This window comes from Bos indicus x Bos taurus, chromosome 19 (genome assembly GCF_003369695.1).
Source record: "Bos indicus x Bos taurus breed Angus x Brahman F1 hybrid chromosome 19, Bos_hybrid_MaternalHap_v2.0, whole genome shotgun sequence".
Taxonomy (NCBI): domain Eukaryota; kingdom Metazoa; phylum Chordata; class Mammalia; order Artiodactyla; family Bovidae; genus Bos; species Bos indicus x Bos taurus.
In genome coordinates this window covers 48,946,087-48,959,482 of record NC_040094.1, presented here as the reverse complement: position 1 = coordinate 48,959,482, position 13,396 = coordinate 48,946,087, and the positions used below count along the sequence as shown (strand labels likewise).

Below are 13,396 nucleotides of genomic sequence, written 5' to 3'. Positions count from 1 at the left end.
GCAGTTTATGTAGAAATATCAGATTGCTTCTCCCAATTCTTGTATTAACCACAAACCTGTGTCTTTGCTGTTCAGTCTTACTTCTGGCTAGTTTTTGTCTTTCCTTCAAGATTTATAGCTCAGGCATTATTTCCCGCCAGAGGAAAGCTCTCCAAATTCTCCATTTGGGCTCAGATGCCCTCTGCGTGTTCACATAACCCTTCATACATGTCTGTACCTTAACATTTACTTTTTAGGTTTTCCTTTATTTTTAAAATTTTTTACTTTGTATTGAGGTATAGCCAATTAATAATGTTGTGATAGTTGCAGATGTACAGCAAAGGGACTGAGTCATACATATAGATGTATCCATTCTCCCCTAAACCCTTTTCCCATCCAGGCTGCCACCCAACACTGGGCAGAGTTCCATGTGCTCTGTGATAGGTCCTTGTCAGTTATCCATTTTAAATACAGCAGTGTGTACATGACCATCCCAAATTCCCTAACCATCCCTCCCCTCCAGCAACTGCAAATTTTTTTGATGCAGACAGTTTTTAAAATCTTTTTGAATTTGCTACAATATTGCTTCTGGTTCATGTTTTGGTTTTTTTGGCCAGGAGGCATGCGGGATCTTAGCTCCCCAACTAGGGACTGAACCCGTGTCCTCTGCATTGGGAGGTGAGGTCTTAATCACTGGACTGAGGGAGAAATCTACCCTCTCTAGATCTGTACATGGATGTTCTCTCTGCCTTAAATGCCTTTCTCTATACCCAGAAAACTCCAACTCAGTCTTCAAAACCCAGTTCAAGCATTTGTCTCATGAAGTTTTCCCTGATCCTGTGACTCCCACCCAGGCGCAGGCGATCCTCTCCTCCACAGGGCCACCAGGTAACCTGAATCTGAGTCACTGCATGGGACGTGGCCAGTATTTGTTTATATGGATGTCTCTCCTGGTCCTCTGCAAGCAACCTGAAGGCCATGGGCCCCTGGCAGGCAGTACATGCTCTGTGTTTTGTTACAGGTGATGCGTTAGGCCATCCGATAGTGTGATGGGCTGAGGTAGAGTCTAATCCCCTGGCCAGTGTCTGTGGAACATGACTGCCATGGCAGAATGGGAAAAACTGAATTTATCACAAGAAGAAATTCAGTCAGTCTATACATGTTCAAGTTTTATTACAAAGTATGATGGGCAGAAAATACGGTACTTCTTATACAGGAGGCTGAAACAGAATGAAAGGGTGAAAATTAGGTTTAATATACTTAGGAAGCAAGAAATAAAGTCATAGATATAACACTCCACTTTCAGGTGCCTTTGAAGTAGCCTTCAATGGAGATTTACCAGCGTGGCTTCACAGCACAGTGTTAAAAATTTTTTTACAAGCCCTGTGTATAATCAGTCCTGTGAAAATAATGTTTCTCTAAAAAATGGTTACAGTACAGTTCTGTAAGGGGCAGCTTCCTCTCCACCTGACCACGGGATGCCACAAAACCTATGATACAGAGAAAAAGTTTAAATACATAGCGAGAAATTAAGTTCGGACACACTAGGCTAAAGGGGACAGAAACTGATTGGCTAGAGCTTAACACTTCAGAGAACAAGAAACCTCCATTTTCTACAGAGAGATTTGTACAATCATGCTACAAATTCACGCTCGGGGAGGAAGGCTGGAAGGTCACTGACAGGGGTCATCACATACACAGGAACCACATCAAATGATCCATCTTCGACTCCAGCAAGTCCAAGCTTTAGCTCCACAAGTTTCATAACACACCGCATTATCAACCCAAGGGGAGAACGTTCTTTTAAAGAGCAGGGATCCCGAGTTCTGATCCCCTGGGTTGTCCTAAAGGCCGGTACGTGGACGTTTTCCAGCTGTTACACAGTCTGCTGACATCCCTCCTCTTGAGTTCATACTCTGATTAGCTTATCTGTTTCTGGTTGGAGACACCAGTCCAAGCCTCTCGGGAAGGCACCTGCATGTTTGCATTCTTAAAAAAAAAATCACATCCACAAAGGAGCCTGAGAGGACCTGGCCCATTCCATGTGGCCATATATTTGACCTTGACCATTAGCAGCAATGACATGGTGGGAAAAGAGGGCGAGGCTCTGCAACACTAAGTAGCTGGCCCAGCCAGTGCAGGGACGACCCTTCTTGGAGAGCCTGGCCCAGGGGTCACAGTTGACTGCTCGGCTCAGCCCTCCTCCCAGGGAAAACCCAACTGAAGTGACTAGCATGACCTTCCTTGCTTATCCCGGAGCACAGACAGGAAAGGGCAGAGTCTGCTCTGGGGCTTCTGCTTTAATGGTCTCCCTTCCCCTAAGCCGGGCAGTCAAAGGACCTGGGGACGGTGGGGAAGATACGAGGCGGGCCTCCCATAGCTGGCAGACTGTGAAGCTCCTACATATGTCGCAGGCTGGGAATTCAAGGCCCAGGCTACAGCAGGAAGAGAGATCTACAGGGGCAAAGGGTGGGGAGGTAAGAGAAAGAGAAAGAGGACAGCGGGGTGGGGAGTCGCTATGACCTTGCAACCTCCGCTTCTGCCGTCTACAAACCTACGACCAAGAAGAGCCATGGTTTGGAAGGACTGAGGGGCTCTCAACTCCTGCAGATTTCTGCCACCAAACAGCAACAGGGTTGAAATGCAGCAGGAAGGGGTCCCTCTGTCACCCTGTCCCCAGCATCACAGACATCGCTGAATGGTCCTGGAAGGTTGACACAGCCCGAGAACAGTCTCACCCCACAGCCACATGACAGTCTGACAGTCTGCCTACTTCCTCACCTCAGACCTGTACCACCCTCGAATACCTTCTTCATCATCACTGATTTCCTCTCCCATCCTCAATCTCCTCCTAAAATTTCAGCCACACCTGTCATCAAAAACTTGTTGGAGTCTCAGTTTTTTTTCTGTTTCTTCTCAAATCTTAACCAGTACTCTGAGAGCCAATCCTGGTTCTGATAAGAGATTCTCCCCTGATCATCAAACATCTTCTCTCTTCAAGTCCTCATCGTGCGCCTAGTTCCTTCCTGGAAAGAAAGGCTTCTGATTCTCCTGGGTGTAAACACTCACGCTTTCAAAGGACTTTTGCCAACTCTCTGATGGGGAGCCTGAAGCCTGACATATTCAGCAGCTGCCTCCCCTCAGGAAGGACAAGAAAAACAAAGGTGGCTGTGGCTCAGGGGTCCAAGACCACGTCAAAGCGCGACAGCCGGGAGAGCCAGAGCCAAGAGGTGCCAGCACAGCCTTCCCAGGGCTCTTCTCACGTTCAAGGAGGACAGAGGCAGCGCCTCCCACCTCTTCTCTCCAGCTGGCAATCTGAGAACCTAAACAAATTAAACCAACACTTGCTTTTGAAACTACAGCAGATCTCTGCTTCCTGGAGCGTGGCTGACTAAGAGGCTTTCTAAATCCTGAGACTACAGAAATCCCCTCCTCAGCCCTGAGGCCATCTGGTTCAGGGCATGAAGGGAAGGAGAGGGAGCCTTCAACATTCTAGCATCCCAGCTACTGCGTGTGCACGCGTGCATGCGTGTGTGCGTCTCTCTCCCCCCAGGTGAGCTGCGGAGTCTCACCTGGGCCCAGGTGGGATGTTGGGAGGAAGAGGACCACACCTCAGGGCCTAAGGAGGGTGACAGGGCTGGGAGTCCACAGGGCAAAGGAAAAAAAGAAAGAAAAAAAAAATCAAAAGTTGTTGGTTTCCACGGTAAATAGCAACTTTGTCCAAAATATCCTCATTCCTAGTAATGAACTTTTCTCTCCAGGATGCTTTCAAGTTCCAGGTGACAAATCTCCTCACCACTCAGACCACAAAAGTGCAGATCAGGGAAGGGCTCTTAACTCAGAACTCAGTGGAGTTAAGCCCTGTCCCCAGAACGACCTCTCCCACTAGACTCCATTTCAAGACCCTTTCCACAGGAAGGAACTGACGGCCTCCCAGAGCCAGCGACATTCAACTTAGCCTTGCTACCCTTGAGGGAAGGACCCTGGAACCATCAAACACAATAACAAGCAGAGGAGGGTTCTGACCAAGGACTGGTTCGTGTCACATGTCCAAAAATGATGCAGGGCAAAGCTGGCGGTAAACGCAGGAGGACTGGCCAAGCAGACAGCCAGTTGGAGAGCCCCCAAATCAGAAGCAAGAATAAAGGTGGAAGTGGAAATACCCTGACTGAAAAGGAAAAAGAGGCTTTTTCTTTGGGACAAGCCCCCATGTATGAAAGCAAAGAGCTATGACTTTGGGGATACCAATCCATCTGCTTCTGAAAAGGGAGACTCAACCAAGAGACTTTAAGGGCCCAGAAACACAAAGCTAGCTGCTTTGCTTCTCAAGGGCAGGCGAGAGCCCCAGTGGACAAGATCTTTGGCGCCAAGGCCTGCTACTCTCCACTCCCAGCTGCTCAACTCAGAGGGTCTCAGAAACCTTCGGGCACTTGGCAGAGCGCAGCAAACCATACTCCCCCAGACTCTGGGCACATCCCAAACTCTGCCTGCCCAAAGACTCGCCTACCACCAGAGTCACACACAAGACCCCTCCCTGGAACTCGTTCATCTAACGGAAACAGACACCCGCCGCCTCCATGTCCAATACTGCTCAGAACCAAAACTCGGGGCAGAGCGGCTGATGGGTTCATGGGGCTCTGAACTGGCTGGCCCTGGGTCTCTGAAGTTCTCTTGCTCTCTGTTTAATTGATGGCCTGGGATCACCCCTGCCTGAATCCATCCTCTGCAAGAGCTGACCATCTCCCACACTCTAGAGATCTTGTTTGGGATGGACACTCAGACTGGGCACCTGCCAAGGAGGGCTTTCTCTCCTCTCTAGCGGGAGAGTGGCCAACGTACCACCAGTCACAGTGAACTAAACAGACAGAGATACTGAAGTTCAGCTGCTACATCATTCCTGTCTACTGTTCAAGACATGAAAGAGAATGGTTGGGGGTTAATATTTGGAGAGAAAAACAGACTCTTAAACTGTGGACCGAAACATACTCTAAGCTCAGCCTTCCTGCCACCGTCCCCCGGGAGTCAGGCACCCCCATTAGCCTGGCTAGCTCAGTATGTCCTGGGGGGCTGGACAGGCGTATGTACTTGAGGGAGTAAGAGCAGGGGTCGCACGTCTATTCTGGAGCTCAGAATGCCCTCGACAAGAGCCAGGCCAAGGAAAGGCGTGAGCCGGCCGACTTCAGAGCACCGAGGAGGTTTGGGACTCCCAGTCAGGTATATTCCGCCCAGGCAGTGATTCAAGAAGGCAAACTGCTCGGAGGGTCAGGGGCCTGGGGCCAGATCCAGGCAGGGAGGGAAGAGAGGAAGGTGTCAACAGGGAGGGTGATAAAACCAAGGAAGAGGCCAGGGAGTAAAATTCTTTTCGTTAAAAAATTAGCCTGATAGATTAAAAAATATACAAAGTTGAAATTTGTTAAGAGACATGGATAACATGAAGAAAGACAGTTTCAAACTGGTGTTTGTTCCCAGGAAGTGCTCACATGGACAAGGACCCAGACTGCTGTCTTGGGCAGACAGAGACATCTGCGACAGACGAATACAGACGTAGCCGCTGCCCACAGAGCTCATTAACACGAAGGCTGACAAACAGATATACAGAAATGTTTAATAGCAGAACCAAAAGAGATGAGGAAAGGAGAGAGAAATCGAAACACTCAGCCCTGGGCTGAGGAGGCGCCGCGCGGCACTGAGTCCGGCACAGCGAGCGGTGGGCAGCTGGCCGGGGACTTTGGAGCAGTTTCTGCTAACAGCGGGTGCAAAGCAACGACAGACGTACTGGCCACCGGAAACGCGCGTCTTCTCACTCCGGGGGTGGGGCAGGGGCGGGAGCCACACGAGCCCCGCTGCGGGCACAGCGCCACTGACTCTACACTCTGAGTATCTCCAGGCAGTTGTTGTAGCAGATGGCGATCCAGTCAGGCTGGGTCGACGCCCACTGCACGTTGTTGATCTCCCCCTCAGCTGTGTAGGCCAGGATCGGGTCCTCGATGGCCCGGGGCATCTGCTGGATGTCCCAGATGAGGGCCTGATGGTCATCCGCTGGGGACACAGAGAGCCGGCAGGCAAGTCACCACTCAGGCAGTGAGGGTCACGAGCCCTGCATCAGGCAGGGGCACACTTTACAGAGCACTCACTCACCCAGACCCCATGGAGGGAGGTTTTAATGACGAGGAAACGTTAAGGCAGGTGCCCTGAGCCACAGAGCTCCGCACCAGTGAAGGGCAGAGCCCTCCACCTCTGCGTCTCAGGGCCCATTCACCACAGCAGAGTGGGGATGGCAGAGGGACTCAGACCGACACCTAATCTCCTCTGAGGTGGACATCAGGGAAGAAAGCTGGAATGGGATCCCACACATGGCATCTTCAGCCACTTAAAGTACCCGAGTCGTTAAAGATGCCTCTCTGATGATTCAGTTATTTAACGCGATTTTCCCCCATGCTATGGACATGCATACATCAGCGAGGGCCACAGTGAAGAAGTCAGGCCACAGCGAGGCTCGGAGGAAGTGGGTGGGCCTGGGCCTCTGGCTGCTCCTCAACATGGACAGGCATGAGCAGGCTCCCCACAGGAAAAGCTTCACGCTTTCAAATTCATGCTGAATTGGCCCCAAACCACCAAACTACATTGCTAAGGTAGAAACGGGAAAGGAAGGAGGGAAGATGCCTTTCATCCTCCTGTTTCATACACCTCGGCCTGTTTCAGTGTTGTTTAATTTTTAATACCAGACATTATTTCTATGATAAAAGAACTCTGACGGCCACCACATTTTTAAGGGGTACTCTTGGGGTCTAGCAGATGGTGAAACGGGAACTACATACCACATGCTGCATATCCAGTCAGGTTCTGCAGGGCCCGTCAAGGCACCCAGAGCTCAGTGCAGGGGCCGGGGGCGGCGGGGCAGAGGTTACAGCCAAGGAGACTGCCCCTTCTCATACTCCTGGATGCACCTCCTGTGCAAGCCAGGATTCTGGGGGCACACAGTGGGCAACATGAGCCTGTAACTGTATATGATGGAGACAGTACACAGATTCTCTGGTGTCGCTGAGGGTATGAGATCATCTGGGAGTTCAGACTGTCTCAGCTGTGCTAGTGTAGGGAGGTTCTCAGGGGCATCACTCTGTGTAAATCTCTCAAACCTTCCTCGGGATACAGTGAGGATTACGATGCTAAAGAGACCAGAGGAAAACCTCCCCTTCCCTCCCTTCCCATCACCCGCCTCCAGTAATTACCTGCAGTACAGATGTGGCAGGATGAGTGTGGGGCCCACGCAATGCCATTGACGCATGCTCGGTGGTTGTTTAACCTGGCAACAGGTGTGCAGGGAACTCGGACGTCCAGAATCACTACCTGCAGAAAGAACAAGAAACCCCGGTGGGTGACAGGAAAAAAGAAAAAAAGATACTACACAAGGGGAAAAAAACGTGTACATATAACTTGCTCATCTGTAGACTTAAAAGACTCTTAGAGACAGAGGGGTCCCCAAAGTAACTATAAGATTGAGGAAAAAGGAAACAAAGGAACGGGTCATTTGTAGTCTGTATCATAAGCCACATGGGGCTTCTAGGCTGCAGGGGAGGCGGAGGGGCAGGTAACATGAATGTGGACAGTCCACCACGTGCCATCAGGTGCGTGTACTCAGAATTCTGTGCCTGCTCAGCTGGGCAGATGAGAGCCCTCGCCCCCGAACCCCAAAGCAAAATCTGAAAGGTACTGGCTTCCTCAAAACACAATTCATCACGGCATCATGTGCACCCACAGCTGACTGCTTCTATGAAACAATAGGCTATACAGTGGCCATTTCCCCGTCTACTCACTAAGGCTAGAAGACTCTGCCCAGATGACAGAGGGAAAACTGCCTGTTCGTCTACTTGGCACCAGAAGCATGAATGATATGGTTGACTTTTTAGATACTGCTGTTCTTGGCTCAGAGTCCAGCTCTCTATGTACTCCAAGTTCTTGACACACACCCTTATTCTAGATCAGGTTTTCTCAGTTTCGGCACTACTGACATTGGGGTGGGATAACGCTGTGCTGTGTGTTGTGGGGAGTGGTCCTGGGCACCACAGGCCCCCAACTTCCAGACTCTAGGAGCACCACCCCTTCCTGCACCCCCCACCCCCTCCGAAGTTGGGACAATACAAAACGTCTCCAGGTGGATCCAAAAATCCTCTGGGGAGAAAACTGCCGTCAGCTGAGAACCGCTTTCCTGGATCCACAAAGCCGGGCTGGAGCAGAGTCGCAAGGCCTAGGTGAGCCTGAAGTGGGGTTCTCACCTCCATTCCATCCATGGCCATGGTGGCCAGGTAGTTGGGGTCCTGCTTGTTCCAGCAGAGGCGCAGCAGTGGGTGATGCTGTGGGTCTTCATAAATGATGGTGCTGTGTTCTAGGTGACGGAGGTCAAACATCCGCACGGAGCCATCGGCACCCACGGAGGCGAACATGTCCCTGCCGCCCCCCGCCCGGCTAAATGCAATGTCGTAGACCTGTTGGTGAGTAAGAAGCAACAGTCAGATTCAGGTCAGTTACCTCCTTTTCATGTCACAGGGAAACCTACTGTCCCCTGGTTCATCTAAACCCCTGCTCATGACTTGGAAGGAGGTGAATAAAGCCACACCGCGCCTGTGAGGACAGGAAACCGAGAGTGCTAACACCAATGATTACCCAAAGAGTGACAACCATCCTACGGTGGAAGCCGGTAGGCTTCCTCTCACTTGCTACCTTCCAAGTATTCTTCCTCCACCTCCCGTGATAACATAGCACATACCCTGCTGACCAACAGAGCACAAATAACTCAGCAAGTATTCTACCCGGTCGACCTGGACAGGCTCAATGAAGCCAGAACCAGTGGCTATCTCCCGCCACCCTGTTAGGAGACTGAGACATTTATTTCCTGGCCCTCATGGCTTTCATGTATGTACAATCAGAGCAGATCCATGACCACATCAAGGCTGAGGTCATCGACTGGAGAGGTGGAAGTGGCCCTCCTCTGACCACAGTTCTGCTGTGAAACCTGGACCTGAGACCCATGTGCAAGAAAGAGCTAAGAGCCACTCTGAATCACGGGAGGCTTGGGTATTCCTTTATTTACAAAGAGGGTTAATATTGCTCTCCTAGCAAATGCTGTTTCTTCTCCTAGTTGGTTTGTGTTCGTAAGTGTATCAACTTAGGTTTTGAATTATTGTCTTCTGCATTTATTACCTGCTGCAAACTTTGTATTGCACTAACGTCTATGAGAAAACAGACAGAGAGCAACTGAGGGTTTCAGAGAAAGAAAGGGACAAAGAGAGACAGACAAAGCCAGAGCCAGACAAGCGGAGAGAGAGAAAAAGAAAAACAAAATGCTGAACAAAGAAAAACAAAAATGCCAAACAAAACCCATCTCCTGGGGCCAAGGACTGTAAGAGCTGACTTCTGGGGAGACATGAGTGGAACCTGTCCCTCACACTGTGACTCCAGCCTTCCTGAGGTTCTACCTTCTGGGGGACACCGACAAACAAGCATCTGTTTCTAATCAACATCATAAATTGCCCTTCCTCTGGCTGACAATGAAGACACTGCACTTCTCTCTCTATGGTGGGAACGAGGAGTGGTTCAACAGGAAAGTAGGCTGCCATTCCAAGACCCGACAGACCCAGGCACTGGCCAGCACCGGCCAGCTGCGTCAGGGCTGGGGTGCGTTTATCCACACGTGCACCCACGGCTGGCGCTCTGACTCTCAGGGACAGGGACGCCCCGGCAGCTTCACTGAGCAATAAGGTGCCCACAGGCAGTAGAGCCAAGTGTGTAAAGCCACTCTGACTGCTCCTTCCTCCCGGTTCCACCCACATATTCCATCAGAAGCCAAGAGAGGGTGACAACTCCCAGACACACACTACCCTCCTCTGCACCAACCCGCCAGCAGCAACGAGAACCTCCGAGCAAGTCTTTACTTCAACAGAGATCCGGACGGAGAAAAACCAAAGGCGCTGGGAGGTGTCGTTTCTCTCGGGACAACCACCCTGAGGTTCCTGTCTTTGAGGCCAGGGTGTTGGTTCAGGGCCTTCTGGCTGTTAAACTCGCTGTTCCTCTTGCCCAGACGACCTCACTGTGGCCAGTGTGGCTCCTCAGCTTTACCATCATCTGTGTGAGCCATCTCCTCATTAAATCCCCTCAGGTTAAACATGCGGAGTAGCTCTAGTTTTCCGGGTTGGACCCTGACAGAGAACGACAGGCTAAGTGTCACAGAACCAAAATGTAGCAACTTGCTCCACTGGGTGCCAGGACGCGCTTACTGGTGCTCCCGGCAGGTCACGCTCTTCCTCTGCCCCTTGTTTTATGGTGACCGAGTCAAGCAGACTTTAACAGATCTCGGCGCTGGGAGCACAGAAAGCTGAAGAACGACCTCTCACTAAGAATGATAACCTGGTCACCAACTTCTGTGGACAACCTCACAGCTCTCAACTAATGTCTAGGCATCCTTTTAATCTGTACAGACATTAACACTCCTCGCTGCGCAGGAGTTGGAGAGAAAAGGAAACACTACCCACAGGAGACATCTTGTGATTTCCCTGGTGGGAGGACCAGCACGTGGTAGCTCTGGGAGTTATAAGATTTATGACCATTTTACAAAATTACTCAGAAGAAGGCTCTGTAAATACAATTAGAGCTCGCTCCCTTCAGCTCTTCAAATACACATAGGAGAAACATAACCATCAAAGTTAAGCATATTCAATTCCAAATAGTATTACACATGTAAGTATTAAGTGAACATACTAGAAATTCATAAAACAAGTTTACAGAAGAGTTAATCAATTAGTTTTGTCTGCCAGGAAATTTCCCCTCTTCTTGCCTTCCTGCTCCCAAAAAAGTAAATATATTTCAAGGTAAGTGTTACTCTAAAATTATACGATTATTTTTTTAATCACATCAGGTCCAAGTTTGCCTCTAAGAGAGTCTGTTATTAAAAACCAGCAATCTCTGGCACAAAAAGAAAAACAACAGACTACAGAATAAGTTGTTTATATGAGTCAACAAAAATGCACTCATGTCATACTGTTTTCCACTGTTTTGACATATTACTGTTTTCAATTTAGATGAGAAGACATCAGCATTATATCTTCCACATCACTTGCAAAAAAGGAAGACAACGGCCTGACCTCACACTAAGGCAGAGAAAGCACCTGCAGAGCAGCATCAGTACCTCTTTGTCATGGGCGATGAGCTGGGTCTTCACGTGGCCAGACACGAGATTCACTCGCCCCAACACCTGCCCGGTCTCCAGCCCCCAGATGGTACACGTTGTGTCGATGCTAGAGGTACCTGCAAACAACCAGTGTGTGTCAGCGGCTGCCAGTGTTGAGGTCCCGCGCCAGCCCCTCTCCTTGTGCCTGTTCATCTGTTGAGCTGCAGACAGGCAGCAAGCACTTCCTGAGTACAGGGAGGGTACCAGGAGAATGCAAGCGTCATGGACTCAGTCCTCACCCCAGGGCCTCAGCCTCTGCCTGGAGAGATGAGACTTGCACATGTGGGAAGCTCGATTCCACAGGAGGAATTAATAATCACATTCCTTATTTAGCCTCTTTCCCATTCACCCCCGTGTTAGGAGGCTGCACGTACCTCAAGGCCCAGTGTGACAGCTGAGAACACGTATCTCTGCTTCTTCACACCGGGATACCCCTTCCCTGGCTCCTTACCTAAAAGATAAGGATCCACCTCATTCCAGTCAAAGGAAGTCAGAGGAGCACAGAAATCCGAGTTCTTGTTATTGTTCAGCAAACATTCCAACCTGGTCTCTGTTTCGCCAACCTAAAGGAAGAATAATTTTTACAAACTCAGCCAGTCTTAGTTTCACAAAAAATCTTCCATGCCTCTTTCAGATGATACCTTAGTAAATATAAGACATGTGGAGACAGTTTTATCATGAAGAATACTACAGCCCAGAGGAATGACTTGAATACTACTTCTTTCCAAGCTTTCTCCTCCGCCCAGCTGTTTTCCAAATTTTCACCCCCAAATCCTTCTAAGACAAGAGGTCTTCTCATCCTGCCCAAAGCAGTATCTGTACCCTCCTGGCCGGGTGCTACACCTCCAGCTACAGGAGAGGCTGCGGTGACGGCTCAGCTGAGGGGAGGCGAGGCCCACCGTCCACTCCCACGCTGCAACAGAACCAGTGGCCCAGGATTTCGTTCAGTGTACTCAAAAATATCCTGGCTGTGAGCAGAATGAGAGGCCTCAGGTGCCCCACCCCCACAGAAGGCTCTCGTCCTTATACCACGTTCACTGAGCCCTGAGTTTCCAGGGCAGACTGCGCCCAACTTCAAGGAAATCTGGGCCAGACTGACCAGGACATCTGCTGAGCCCAACAAGCTCAGTCCACCCGCTACCACTTGCTTCTCCTGGCTGCAGTGACCCGGCCTCCAGCCCCGGCCTGCTCTCTGTGAGTCCACAGCTGCCACTCGAGGCCAGACGAGCGCCCGCTCACCCTCCACACGCGGAGATAGTCGCCGCTCGTCGCCAGCAGGTCTGGATACACGCCTTTCGTGTCAGGGATCCACATGAGCTTGGTGGTGGGGTACGGGTGGTCGAAGGTGTTCCGGCAGATAAACTCTGAACTCTCTTCGTCTAAACCCACAAGCTGAACCTGTAACACCACAAAATGGAGCCATGTAAACTTTGGTTTCTCAGTTACCAAGTACTCCAGAGCCCATCAGCAGTCCTAACACTGTACCACCCTTCACTGCAATCAAGAACCACTGGGCGGGTGGGCATCTAGTCCAGCCGACCCGCTGCTCAGACGAGGAAACCCAGCCTCGGAGGGACCAAGTCACACTGAAGACTGCAGAGCCAGTAAGCGGCAGAGACCAAATTTGAAGACAGGCTTCCTGAATCCAACTCTCTGCACTCTTGATTCAACCACAGAGCTGCCATTATCTTTCCAGCTGCTTACATCTTTCCCTGCAACCCAAGGCCCTTGACGACGTGCAGCCATGGTTTTAGTGACTCCATGACTAGAAGTGCTGTGGGCATTTAGTGCCATCTAACAAAGTAACATCTCACCTAAAATAAGGCAATCGTGGGACTTCCCTGGTCATTGTCCAGTGGTTAAGAATCCACCTGGCAATGCAGGGATGCAGGTTTGATTCCTGGTCCGGGAACAAGATCCCACATGACGTACCACAACTACTGAGCCTCAGGTCTCAACTAGAGAGAAGCCCACGTGCCGCAGTGAAAAGATCCCACGTGCCGCAACCAAGACCCAGCACAGACAAAAGTAAGTATTTTTAAAAAGGCAATCGTACACGAACTGCCTCCTCCTCTAACCACCCCTGCCTTTTGCCCCATTGGCTAGTAACATGTTTACACAGAACAGTGTGCCAAATGAGCATCTGAGAATCCAAACCATTGTAATGGGCAAAAAAGTGGGTGCTGTTGATGGGAA

General features: G+C 50.4%; 1 protein-coding gene across 1 annotated transcript in view; it reads right to left on the bottom strand.

Annotated features, from left to right (window-relative positions):
* Window positions 1-1,127: 1,127 nt before the first annotated feature.
* DCAF7 (DDB1 and CUL4 associated factor 7) overlaps window positions 1,128-13,396 on the bottom strand; it is a 31,173-nt gene continuing 18,904 nt past the window's right edge. The window contains exons 2-7 of the mRNA XM_027517595.1: window positions 12,440-12,598; window positions 11,652-11,763; window positions 11,159-11,277; window positions 8,253-8,462; window positions 7,209-7,326; window positions 1,128-6,018 (exon numbers count right to left, since the gene is read on the bottom strand). Of these exons, the coding sequence (XP_027373396.1) occupies window positions 5,846-6,018; window positions 7,209-7,326; window positions 8,253-8,462; window positions 11,159-11,277; window positions 11,652-11,763; window positions 12,440-12,598 (891 nt within the window). The 3' untranslated portion in view covers window positions 1,128-5,845. The remainder of the gene's footprint in view (window positions 6,019-7,208; window positions 7,327-8,252; window positions 8,463-11,158; window positions 11,278-11,651; window positions 11,764-12,439; window positions 12,599-13,396) is intronic.